The sequence below is a fragment of the Bos indicus x Bos taurus genome, chromosome 15 (assembly GCF_003369695.1).
Source record: "Bos indicus x Bos taurus breed Angus x Brahman F1 hybrid chromosome 15, Bos_hybrid_MaternalHap_v2.0, whole genome shotgun sequence".
NCBI lineage: Eukaryota > Metazoa > Chordata > Mammalia > Artiodactyla > Bovidae > Bos > Bos indicus x Bos taurus.
In genome coordinates this window covers 69,900,366-69,912,737 of record NC_040090.1, presented here as the reverse complement: position 1 = coordinate 69,912,737, position 12,372 = coordinate 69,900,366, and the positions used below count along the sequence as shown (strand labels likewise).

The 12,372-nt window shown below is 38.1% G+C and overlaps 1 protein-coding gene across 6 annotated transcripts in view; it reads left to right on the top strand.

The window, feature by feature from the left end:
- MTMR2 (myotubularin related protein 2) overlaps positions 1–11,518 on the top strand; it is a 110,279-nt gene extending 98,761 nt beyond the window's left edge. For all 6 annotated transcript variants that reach the window (XM_027563893.1, XM_027563887.1, XM_027563892.1 and 3 more), the window contains 5 exons: positions 864–1,070; positions 4,156–4,248; positions 7,322–7,435; positions 9,246–9,422; positions 10,119–11,518. In XM_027563893.1, the coding sequence (XP_027419694.1) occupies positions 864–1,070; positions 4,156–4,248; positions 7,322–7,435; positions 9,246–9,422; positions 10,119–10,280 (753 nt within the window). In that variant the 3' untranslated portion in view covers positions 10,281–11,518. The remainder of the gene's footprint in view (positions 1–863; positions 1,071–4,155; positions 4,249–7,321; positions 7,436–9,245; positions 9,423–10,118) is intronic.
- Positions 11,519–12,372: the final 854 nt, after the last annotated feature.

Sequence of the window (12,372 nt, the reverse complement as noted above, 5' to 3'; positions counted from 1 at the left end):
TGAAAGTGAAAAGTGAAAGTGAAGTCGCTCAGTCGTGTCCGACTCTTAGCGACCCCATGGACTGCAGCCTACCAGGCTCCCCTGTCCATGGGATTTTCCAGGCAAGAGTACTGGAGTGGGGTGCCATTGCCTTCTCCAGTGTGTTTCTCTTTAGGTTACATCTAATTCTATCTAGTTTTAACTCAAGATCAACTTAAGAGAAGGTAAATTGTTTTGCAGAGAGAGCTTGCATATTTAAACAAAATACCTGAAATTATTTTAGATACCAGTGAAATTGACATGATAATATATTGGTCCAATGAGAATTTTTCATTCATACCAATATGTAAAAGTCAGCTTTCTCTAAAATTTTATGCTTTGCTTGCTGTGTTGTATAAAAACAGTAGAGTGAATGCTATAGAAACTGTAGAATATTTTCTAATATCTAACTTATACTGCTTTCATATTTATTCTGATTTGGTTAAGTATCACTGTTTTGAGTAACAGGTAAGAATTCAGTTGGTGTATTATTTTTGCTTAAATGGATGATGTTGGAATATTTGAAGAATCTTAGAAATAGGTCTCTTTGGAACTTAATCCTTCTTTCTTATTAGTCATACTCTTGATTTGTTTAAAATCCGAAGTTACCTTTTGTTTGGATATTTCATTGTGTGGATTAATAGGAGTCTGCGTTTTTGAGATTTTTCAGTTTTAAAAGCAAAGCGTCAGTATCTTCCACCATTCACAAAAATTCCTTTTAGGAAAGGACTGATGTTCTTTTCTCCACCTGTTTTTGAGATAGTCATCTCTGAACAGAACTATTACAAATTTTGAGGAGTAAAGCATTTAATTAAAAAAATTCATTTAAAAAATCCTTTTTTCAGCTTATCCTTGCAGGGGCTCTCAGGATTGCTGACAGGGTGGAGTCAGGAAAGACGTCTGTGGTGGTGCACTGCAGTGATGGCTGGGACCGCACGGCCCAGCTGACTTCCCTGGCCATGCTCATGCTGGACGGATACTACCGCACCATCCGAGGGTTTGAAGTCCTCGTGGAAAAAGAGTGGCTGAGCTTCGGACATCGATTTCAGCTTGTGAGTGAAGAACCTTGACTCGGGGTATCACATGTGCATCTCACACAAGGCGTGTGAAGATCATGTCTTTTATTCACTTGATATTCATGTAAGACTGACCCTTTGTTCTAATGGGGTAAACTTCTCAACAGAAATTTGTCAGATTATTTAGAGGATCCTGAAGACGAGAGGTAAGATTCTCAGAGGCCTTGAAGCCCCCAAGAGTGTGGTTTTTGGCAGCATTTTCCTAGGTTAGCTGAAAGACTTTCTGAAATATGTTTGCCCAGATGCTGTCTCTAATGTTAGCTATTAGTATCCACTAGCAGTGTTTATTTTAAAAAACCTTGCAAGAAATGGATATTTAAAGGTAGTCTGCTGCTTTAAACTTGAACTATTAAATAAAATTGGTCATCTGGCGTATCCATTCAGATGGCTTATATTTTTCAACTCTCTATAAAATGTACTTACCATGATAAGACTGTTAAAAGAGTGACGTTTCGGTCTTCCAGTGCTGCACATGTTCATATAAGTGTAACCAAAATCATAAACATTTCAGACTGCTTGAAGCTGCAGTGGATTCCTAAATTGCTGACTCTGACTACCTACTCCATTTTCCCCCTCCTGATTGTTATCTGAAAGCAGGATTTGACAAAGCACATCTGATTCAGAGGGTATGTGCACATGTTTAATATAGGGTAATGATTCTCAAACTTTTTGATTTCTGGACCTCTTTCCATTTTTAGCAATTATTGATGACCCCAAAGAACTTTGTTTATATCAGTATTTTCCATATTAGAAATTAAATTTTTTAAATGTATGTATTGTTTAAGGAAATAATCTATTTTCTTAGTCCATTTAGGCTACTTTATTTCTGTTTTGACAGCTGGAAGTCCAAGTTAAGAGTGCCAGCATGATAGGGTTCTGGTGAAGGCCCTCTTCCAGATTGCAGACTGCCAACCTTTCACTGTTATCTCTAATGGTGGAAGAGGGCTGGGGAGCTCTTTGGGGCCTGTCCCTTTTGATAAGAGCACTAGTCTCATTCATGAGGTTTCCACCCTCATGACCTTGGTAGCTCCTAAAACTATCAAATTGAGCATTCGATTTTCAATATGTGAATTTTGGGGGACACAAACATTCAACCCATAGTCCTCTTATATATTAGCATGAATAACACTTTAAAGAAAAGTAACTAGCATAATATGTTAGGCAAGCATGAAGTTTTATGAGAAGAGTGGCATTATTCTACATTTTTTACAAGTTTCTTTAATATCTGGCTTAATAGAAGATAAATTTCATATCTACTTCTGCATTCAGTCTGTTGCAATATGTTCTGTTGATTGAAGACATGAGGAAAATTTGACCACATGCAGATAATATAGGTTGAAAAAGGTATTTTAATTTTTTCCGGAGAATTGTGGATAGTTTTCTTTGCTACTGTGCCAAAACTTGACAAATGGAAGTTTCTTAGTGGTTATTTGTAATGTGGAATCTAAAACTAGCTCGATGAGATTTTTGGTGTTTGTTCTATTAAATTCCATTGGTGTGTCTTGCATTTTGAATAAGTAGATCTTTTACCTTGCATGACTTTGTAATATCATGTGTTGGTAATTGGGAAAATACTGGCTTAGTGATTTACACAGCTCCTCCAGTCTTAATGCATTTCATTATATATCATAAAATCACAGATACTAATACTACTACTAATTTTATCAGAAGAGTCTTTTAAGTACTATCAAACTCAGGTAAATTTTTCCCTCAAATTTAACTTTGATTCAACAGCTTGAATTTCATCATTGGTAACAAATACTGTCCATTGTTTTCCTTGAAGTGACACATTCACTTTTGTACATTTTCAAAAAAGATATCTACAAGATATTCAGGTCTTAGTAACCATAATTCATATATCAGTTGTTCTTTCATGTTAAAATGATGGTCCATGGAAAGCTGTGTTTCCTGCATTCTACTTAAGTCTGCAACAGAAGCACGTTATGTGTACTTCCCATTTTGTTACATAGGATACTTAAAAAATTATACTCCAAGGTGGAGATTTATTAAAGTTAATAAGAATTTTTACTGCTTCATCAAGGACATGGGCTTCAGAGAGATTGGCTTTTTTTCTTCATTTAACTGCAAGTGTTTGGTAGGGCAAACATAATAACTATAGTATAGCTTGATTCCAATGCCTTGTTTCCTGATTTCCTCCTAAGGTACCAAAAGTTTTCTTCCCTCATCACCTTTACACCATTCTGGAGGAGGACATGGCAACCCACTCCAGTATTCTTGCCCGGAGAATCCCCATAGATATAGGAGCCTAGTGGGCTGCAGTCCATGAGGTTGCAAAGAGTCGGACACAACTGAGCAACTAAGCACGGCACAGTGCAAATGTCAACCCACTGAAAAAGGCAAAGCATGTCTTAGTAATATGAAAATAGTTTTGAACTCTCAGACCTCTCCCACTGCTGGAAGTCTGGATCACTCTTTTAAAATCACTGCCTTGGGTTATAGGGTAGGTGTTTATCTCAGTCATCTGGAGCAGAGGTCCTCAGAGGAGAAAAAAGATAAGAAAGTAGGTGAGTGCATGCTTGAGGGGAGATGTCAAGCATTTTTTAAAAGTTTTCAGGGGTTTGTGCTGATGTGATTCTTTTTGAAAGACCGCCTGGAGCTCCAATGCAGTAGGTCCCCCTCATGCCCTGGCCAAGGTGCTAAAGGAGACCTGTGCTTCCTGGGGCTAGTGTACCAGGAACTGTTAATGTTCAGGGCATAGTAAATCTTCAGGACAAAAATCTGGGCTCTGAGGTCTGACTTCCCGTCTCCCATTGTCAGCTTTTTAGGATCTAAGCTTCATTTGTTAAACACACTTGTAATTCCTGTTACAGGTGTCTCCTGCCAGGAAATAATTGGACAGGTTGCAGATTGAAATGCTAATAGACATTTCTCCTTGGTGGAATTGAGTGATTTCTGTTTTCCTTGCAGTGTTGTTTCAAAAAGATTTTCTGAATTTATAAAATATTGAGCAAAGGTTACTTTTCTTGAAAAATAAAGTTATTTTCATCAAAAAGGTAAAAAATCCTACAAAGCTTATATAATATTTCACTCTTTGCTTCAGAGAGTTGGCCATGGAGATAAGAACCATGCAGATGCAGACAGATCACCCGTTTTTCTTCAATTTATTGACTGTGTCTGGCAGATGACAAGACAGGTAATTTATCTGGGATATCCATTCTTAGATCTCTCTTTTAAGCTATCCAGTCAGAGTTGCGTTTGGTCACTGACTATCTTACATTTCATGTAAAGTAGAAGTTCTTATAAGTTTCCTAGATACTAGAAGTATTATCACATTAAATTATTTCACTTAATATTTTTAACTTATGTTAAATAATGATAATATATTCACTCAAAAATTCATTTATACATTGCTAAAGTCTGGTGGGCTGCAGTCCATGGGGTCACTACAAGTTGGACGTGACTGAGCGACTTCACTTTCACTTTTCACTTTCACGCAATGGAGAAGGAAATGGCAACCCACTCCAGTGTTCTTGCCTGGAGAATCCCAGGGATGGCAGAGCCTGGTGGGCTGCCGTCTATGGGGTCGCACAGAGTTGGACACGACTGAAGCGACTTAGTAGTAGTAGTAGTAGTAGTAAAGGAGGTAAAGGAATGAAATAGGCAAGATAACTCAAAATGAACTCCTATTTTAGGCAGTTTTGATGAAAAAATGTGTTTAGATGGAAATCATGGCAACATATAGATGAAATAGATTCAGTTTTTTTGTTTTTAGGTATGGAGCGAGAGATTATGTGCTTTAGAGCCATCAACATTCTAGAAAATGATTTAAAATATTACCGTGAATACAGGTTTAGTGTTTTGGAAAGATACAAGAGGAGATTGAAAAACACCTGATTTATGAGATAACTTTACTAATGAGGTAAAGAGTTCATGTCTTAAAGATGTTTAACTCATGATAAATGATCTGAGAACCCCAAAGTTAGGTACAGCTCAGTGGTATATCAGTTATTTATCCAGGAGTTTTATTAGACCTCAGACCACTGGGAGCCTGGTTGGTTTTTCGTTGGACTGCCATGGGAATGTCCAGTAGGGCACTTGCTGGCTGTGCTTGGCATTAGCATTATATTTCAGCTTCAATAAAATATTCTTTACTTCATTAAGAGAAAAACTAAATAAGACCTTTTTTTTTTTTTTTAAATCATTTGGCTGTACCTCTATATTGGCAGTACCTCTATATTGGCAGTGTGGAGTCTTACCCACTGGACTGCCAGGGAAGTCCGGACCCACTTTTAACTATTACCATATTCTATTTTAAGATAGTATTTGACAGTGTTGGGGAAAATCACATATGCCTTATCAGGGGACTGCAAAAGGCGTCGCTGATGGTTAAGTGTACTGCTTTCCAGGGAGAATATCTTGAAAGGAGCAACTCTTGCTTCTGGTATATTTGTTAGAAAAACAAAAAGATCACATTTACCGATTGCATAGGAGAATACATGACAAATATATTTCTTTCTTAGTAATTGTGTTAACTTTTTATATGCCATACATCTAAAAGCAGTTTACTCTTGATTTTGAGCTTAAGTTGCTAAGTAATGTTAAATCTTATTTCACTGATAGAACTTAAAATACACTATATATGTATAAGTAAAAAAAAATGTATTTTTTGTTACATAAGTGTATATAATAAATACACTTTATTATACATGTCTGCTTATGTTTTTCTTTGGTATTTTCCTCCTGACCATGTGAGATAGTAATAATGTTTGTTGGCAGTCATCAGTTTTATAAATAATTGAATGTTTGTGCAGAGACTTAAATAGCAAATTTATCAAAAGGACCAGTTGTGTTACAATTAGCCAGATTCTATGTCTCCTCCTGCCCTCATCATCATCTCTCACTGCTGGGATCAGGAAGCTGGATGAAGGGCCCTTCAGATTTTAAACATATAAGGAGAACAAAATATTCCTTCTCTGCTCAGGATTTTAAAAACAATAGCAGCAACTAATGTTCTATTTAAATAATGCTATTTTAGTTGTGTTTGTGAGGAAATTCCACTAATTAAGCTGTTTTCTCATAACTGAGCTAATAGTTTTGCCAAGAAGATGAAAGGCTAATCATGGGCTTAACTTCTTTGAATTGCTATGTAATAATGTAGGGTGCATTCATGGTTGGCTAACAAATAAGCTGTTTAAGAGTAACAGTACAGGAGATGGGATTTATTCTGTAAATGAATGGATGGAATTTGACAAAGTTTTTATGATTAATTGGCTTTATGTTGGCATGTGCTTTATCACCTGCTTCATTCACTTCAGAACCACAGAAATTATTATTCAAGAGTAAATTGTTTAAGAAGATAAATTTGCCTTGTTATCCTGCTTATAAATTTAGGAAATTTGAAGGCAAAGTTGTCTTCACTCTTGTCCCTTCTGTGTGCAGTTTGTGCTGTTTTCACCCACTCTCGGGCAGGGATCATTGTAGGAAGACTTGGCACCAGTATTTATTTACTAAGCCCACAATCCAAATATTCATGGAATTCCTTTTCACAGTCCTATAAATGGCACAGTCTTACATAGAAGCTTTCAAATAATTCTTGAAACAGTAAATGGTTAGGATGGATTATACTAAATCCCTTACCTTCCTGGGATCTGTAATTGGTCCTTGATAAATTACCCCCAAATTGTGTTGTTTGTGTAAGACATCCAGTCAAACACCTGTCCTAGTTAAAGAGAGTGAATTTTCTCTTTTAAGAAAGGCTGCCAAAGTACTGGATTATAAGATATGGTTTGAGTGCATGTTCCTTGAAAAGATGAGTAAGGTTGGCTTTTAAACGAGCCACACATCTCCTTTTCTCGAGACATTGATATTTTTTGTGTAATTCCTAAAAACTATGCTGTTGAAAATTTAAAGAAAAATCTTACTATGTTGCTTATGGTCATTCTTGGCAGAGAAAGACAAGTCAGATCAGCCTCAAGTTGAGGGTTAACTGATATAAATGGACAGAAGAACAGCAAGATCACAGCATTCAGATTCTTACTGTACAAGAAAAGGAGATATTAGGAGAAATTATCTCAGCAAAGTGATATTTGCTGAAAACCAAGCAAATATTAATATTAATAATACTGTAATAGCTTAGAAATATATAGTTTTTGAATACTGTTTAGCCTAATTTTAAGAAGTTTTACAAAGCACCCCCCAATGTACAGGGATGAACATGCTTGGGAAGCTGTCCTAATTATTTCTGTGTTTTGCTGTTTGATTTGCAGTTTCCTACAGCATTTGAATTCAATGAGTATTTTCTCATTACCATTTTGGACCACCTGTATAGCTGTTTATTCGGAACATTCCTCTGTAACAGTGAACAGCAGAGAGGCAAAGAGGTAACACACGACCCCTGCCTGTCCCGCCTGTCTCTATACATGCTTTCTCCAGTGAGTGCAGCCTGGGATGGCGTTCAGCGGAACAGTTGTTCTTTTGCATGATGCCTTTGGCCATGTGTTCTTTTATATACTGTAGTATGCTCACTTCTTTCCACACGTCTGAGCTTGATCCATCTTAAAGCACCTCTGTCATGAGGATGGGTCGGAGGCAGCGTCTGCTGAATGGAACTCAAGTATGTGGTGTCTTAGGAGCCCTCGTGTACCTGTTACCACACTTCCTGCAGGATGGAAGTCCATCAAAAGCAGGGGCAGCAAGATATAATTAGCAAAAAATACACATTTGAATGAACGCACAGCTCAATTCCCAAATACATTCTCATACATATGAACCATTTTAGTTTTTTTTTAATTGTAAAATAATAGCATAAAACATTCAAACACTGAGAAGATATTAAGGAGAAAGTTAAATTTCTTACCCCACTTGCCGAGGGATACCACTTTTCAGTGGTTGGTATTTATAAGAAATGTAGAACGATTACGTTTCAAGTTTTACTTCTGTGTTCCTCAGAACACATCTGCCTTATGTATGAAGTTCTAAATTATCTTGATTAGTGTCTCCCGCTGCTTCAATTTCCATTCTTAAAAAATGTGACTCTCAAATAGGTTTTTCATGCTTTTCTGTAAAGCCTAGTGGCAAAGAATGCTTGGTCTGGAGCTAGGCTGCCTGGGTTCAAATCTTAGATCTTTCACTTACTGTGTGAAGTTGAGCAAGTTAATTTCAGCTTCTGTAAAGTAGGGATAATAGTACTTAACTTATGTACTTACTAGTGCTTACTGTTGTGAGGATTAAATAAAATAAACCATACAAAACACTGCGATAATGGCCATTAGTAAGTGCTTCCTGGACTAGAAGTTCCTTGAAGATAGATGCTAAATTTTTAAAATCACCCTTACATCTTCAGTAAATATTTCTATGCACACAAGCCAATCAAGAATTTATTGAATGTTAGATAATCAGTGGATAACTTCCAAAGATACTTTTAGTTTTTGAGAGCCTCAAGTAGGATTTACTATATCTTAAAAAAAAAATGTTTTTAAAACTGAGCTATAATTTGCATTCCATAACATTCACTTTCAAAGCATATAATTTAGTGATTTTCAGCATATCTAGAGTTGTATAGTCATCACCACCATTAATTTCAGAACATTGGGAAGAAACCCCATGCCTGTTAGTAGTTACTACCTGCCCATTCCCGTCTCCTCTCAGACCCTAGCAGACTCCGTAATCTCTGTTGGTTTGCCTCTTCCGGACGTTTCATAGAAGTGGAATCGCTTGGGATGTGGCCTTTGTGTCTGGCTTCTTTCAATTAGCATACTGTTTTCCAGGTTCAGTTTGTTTTTATCATCATTGTTTCAGTTCCTTTTTATTACTGAATGACACCCCGTTGTACCGTTGTCGCATTGCATCCGTCTACCGGTGATGGACTCGGATTGCTTCTACGTTTCGGTCGTTGTGCCCGATGGCCGCTCTCACCATTGTGCACAGGGTTGCTTGTGCATGTGTTTTCACTCGTCTTGGATGTATCTAAAGGGTGGAATTGCTGCTATGGTAACTCTGTTTACCTTTTTGGGGAGCTGCACTGTTTTCCACTGCTCTCTAATTTTAATCGAAGTGGTGCTGTTGCCAAAGTGTCTGAGTTCTGTCCCTCTAAAACAGTTTAAATGATCCCAAATGCCTTTTGACAAATTTCATCTAAAGTACCATTAGCTTGTGTAGTGGAGAACCTTAACCTATTTTTCCTTCTTATAGAATCTTCCCAGGAGGACTGTGTCGCTGTGGTCTTACATAAATAGCCAGCTGGAGGACTTCACTAATCCCCTCTACGGGAGCTATTCCAATCACGTCCTTTACCCAGTAGCCAGCATGCGCCACCTAGAGCTCTGGGTGGGATATTATGTAAGGTGGAACCCCCGGATGAAGCCCCAGGTATATGCCCTGCAATATCCAGTGAGAGGTTTTATCCAGGCGGTTGTATGAATTACTTTTGTCCCCTATACAGTGGCTAGAAAAGTTATCTGTGCATATTTAAAATTTCCATTTTTTCCTGTTAACAGTCACGGTGGGATAGTGGAAGAAGCACTGCGGTAGGGATGAGTGGTGCCCTGGCTCTGTTGTGACTGGCTTTTTGGCCTTGCACAGGTCACTCCTGCTCATTCTCATCTTCTCTCCTCCGTTAAATGAGGATGCTGGGCCGGATAACTTGTAGAGGTTGGGGAAAATGCTTTAGGGGAGTTAAAAGCCATTTTTTAAAACGTTACAGAATATTTGCTGCCTAGAACTGTTTAAAGGACTAAAAGTCTGCAACTAAATGACAGGAAATCTTTAAGTATTGGCTTTTAGATTATGTCGTTACTTAATTATTTGTTGCATTTGGCCAAGCACCAGTTTCAGGGTGTTCTGTGGAAAGAAACACCTGGGGAGACCAGGGAGGCCAGTGAAAGAGCTGCGGGTCAGTGGAGTTGTTGAAGTTGGTTTTCACTGCTGTTCGGGAAAGGTGGGCGTGGTCGCATAGCTGAAAGGACACACTGGACATTTAGGGACGAAGCTAAATACCAGAATGATTTGACTTCGGGTTTGTTCCGGATTGCTTAGTTAAGTAACTTTATGGTATTGCTCTCGTAGGAGCCCATTCACAACAGATATAAAGAACTTCTTGCTAAACGGGCAGAGCTTCAGAAGAAAGTAGAGGAGCTACAGAGAGAGATTTCCAACCGATCAACCTCATCGTCAGAGAGAGCCGGCTCCCCGGCGCAGTGCGTCACGCCTGTGCAGACGGTCGTGTGATGCGCCGCTCGATGGGGCGCGGTCGCCGTGAACTCTGATGACAGTGGCAGCTTCATGAGGAGGAGGGCTTCTGAACATAGAACCCGTCTGGGAGAGAACTTCAGTCACTTTATTTATTTCAGATCTCTCTAGGATGAGTTCAGAACTGTAGCGGTGCAGGTGGTTTAAGGGAAATAACCTCACGTGTAATTACATGATTACAACACTAATCTTCTAAGTCGCCCAAAGAATATTAAAATGCTTGAATCCTGGCTCCACAGTGGGAACAAGTTTCTGATTTTCAAAGGAAAATACTGTCTCAGAAGTTTTGGTGTCTGCTAAAATCAAAACACAAACTACTTGAGAACAACACTTCTTGGCGGAAGAGCGCTCATTGCACAGAAGGTGGAGCATCAGTCTTCCAACCAATCCTGACATTCCGTGGACTTGGGCATACTGGGCCCCATGTAGATAAATCAAGATGGGTTAATGCTCCTTTCTCAACACCATGGGTTTGTCTTTTTTGTAGTAAGTAATTTACTTTTACCATTCAAAACCCATGTTCTTCATATGTAATAGGGTATATGATATTGAGGATACTATAGTGTAGTAGTAGTTCAAAATTATTGCCGTCATTATTTATGTGCTTAATTTAAGATATATTAGGTAGCTATTCCAAAACGATGCCTTACAGATGTGCTTGGGAGGAGACTGCAGGGCAGAGAGTGGCAGCCGTCCAGGATTTCAGAGAGTTCCACATCCTTCAGATCAGTTACTGAAAACATCATGAAACGTATTTTGAAAACTCATTATCTGCCCTACTTTATCTTATTTACTTTTTTGTATGTGTTTGAAGACAGAAGTTAATTGTTGAGTTTTGAGGCTCTATTTAAAAGTTTAGTAGGATTGACGTTTTTATGAAGTCTGTATAAAGAGCATATGATGAGAAGTACTGTGCTCAAATTTTACATGAAATATTTTACTGCTACTTTCCTTTGCAAATTCTGTAATTCCACCAAATGATTAAGTCTACCAAAGAACTTATTGCATGTAAAGATATATTACAATCTCCATGCCAGTAAAGGGAATCCTGCCTCACTTTTTGCCTGCTACAGGAAGAGTCTAGCGCTGGTATAAACACTCAACTCCCTGGTGTCTGTTTTACTCTGTATAAGAGCCATATGTTATATACTGTAACACAAAGGAGCTTCTTGTCCCTTGGGTCTTTAATTAAAAGAAAATTTCAACTGACTTTTAAACTTTGTCCTTGTTCTAAATTGTCTTAAGTTGCATTTGCAGAAATTTTTTTTTTTTTTTGAGGAAAGGGTGTTTCATAGCAGCTGCTTTAAGAGAAATGTTCAATTTGAACTGACAGGGAATTCCCTGGTAAGTCCAGGGATTAGAACTCTGCACTTCCACTGCAGGGGGCATAGGTTCCACCCTGACTGGGGAACTAAGATCCTACATGCTGCAGCCAAAAAAAAGATATGTAAAATTTGAACTGATAAATAATACTCAAAAATAGCATTTTTTTACTCGTTAACTCAGTAGACTGAACCTATGCCCTGCTCTTGATTTTGCAATGAGTAAGTATAATTTCTGTTATTAATATATCCAATATTAGCAATAAAGGACAGAAATAATATGGACCTAACAGAAGCAGAAAATTTTAAAAACAGATAGCAAAAATATACAGAAAAACTATACAAAAAAGGTCTTAATGACCAGGATAACCACAATGGTGTCATCACTCAACTAGAGCCAGACACCCTGGAGTGTGAAGTCAAGTGGGCCTTAGGAAGCATTACTACAAACAAAGGTAGTGGAGGAGATAGAATTCTAGCTGAGCTCTTTAAAATCCTAAGAGATGATGTTGTGAAAGTGCTGCACTCAGTCTGTGAGCAAATCTGGAAAATTCAGCAGTGGCCACAGGACTGGAAAAGTTCAGTTTTCATTCCATCCCAAAGAAGGGCAGTGCCAAAGAATGTTCAAACTACTGCCCAAGTGCACTCATTTCACATGCCAGTAAGGTAATGCTTAAAATTCTTTAAGCTAGGCTGCAATAGTATGTGACCCTAGAACTCCAGATGTACAAGCTGGATTTAGAAAAGGC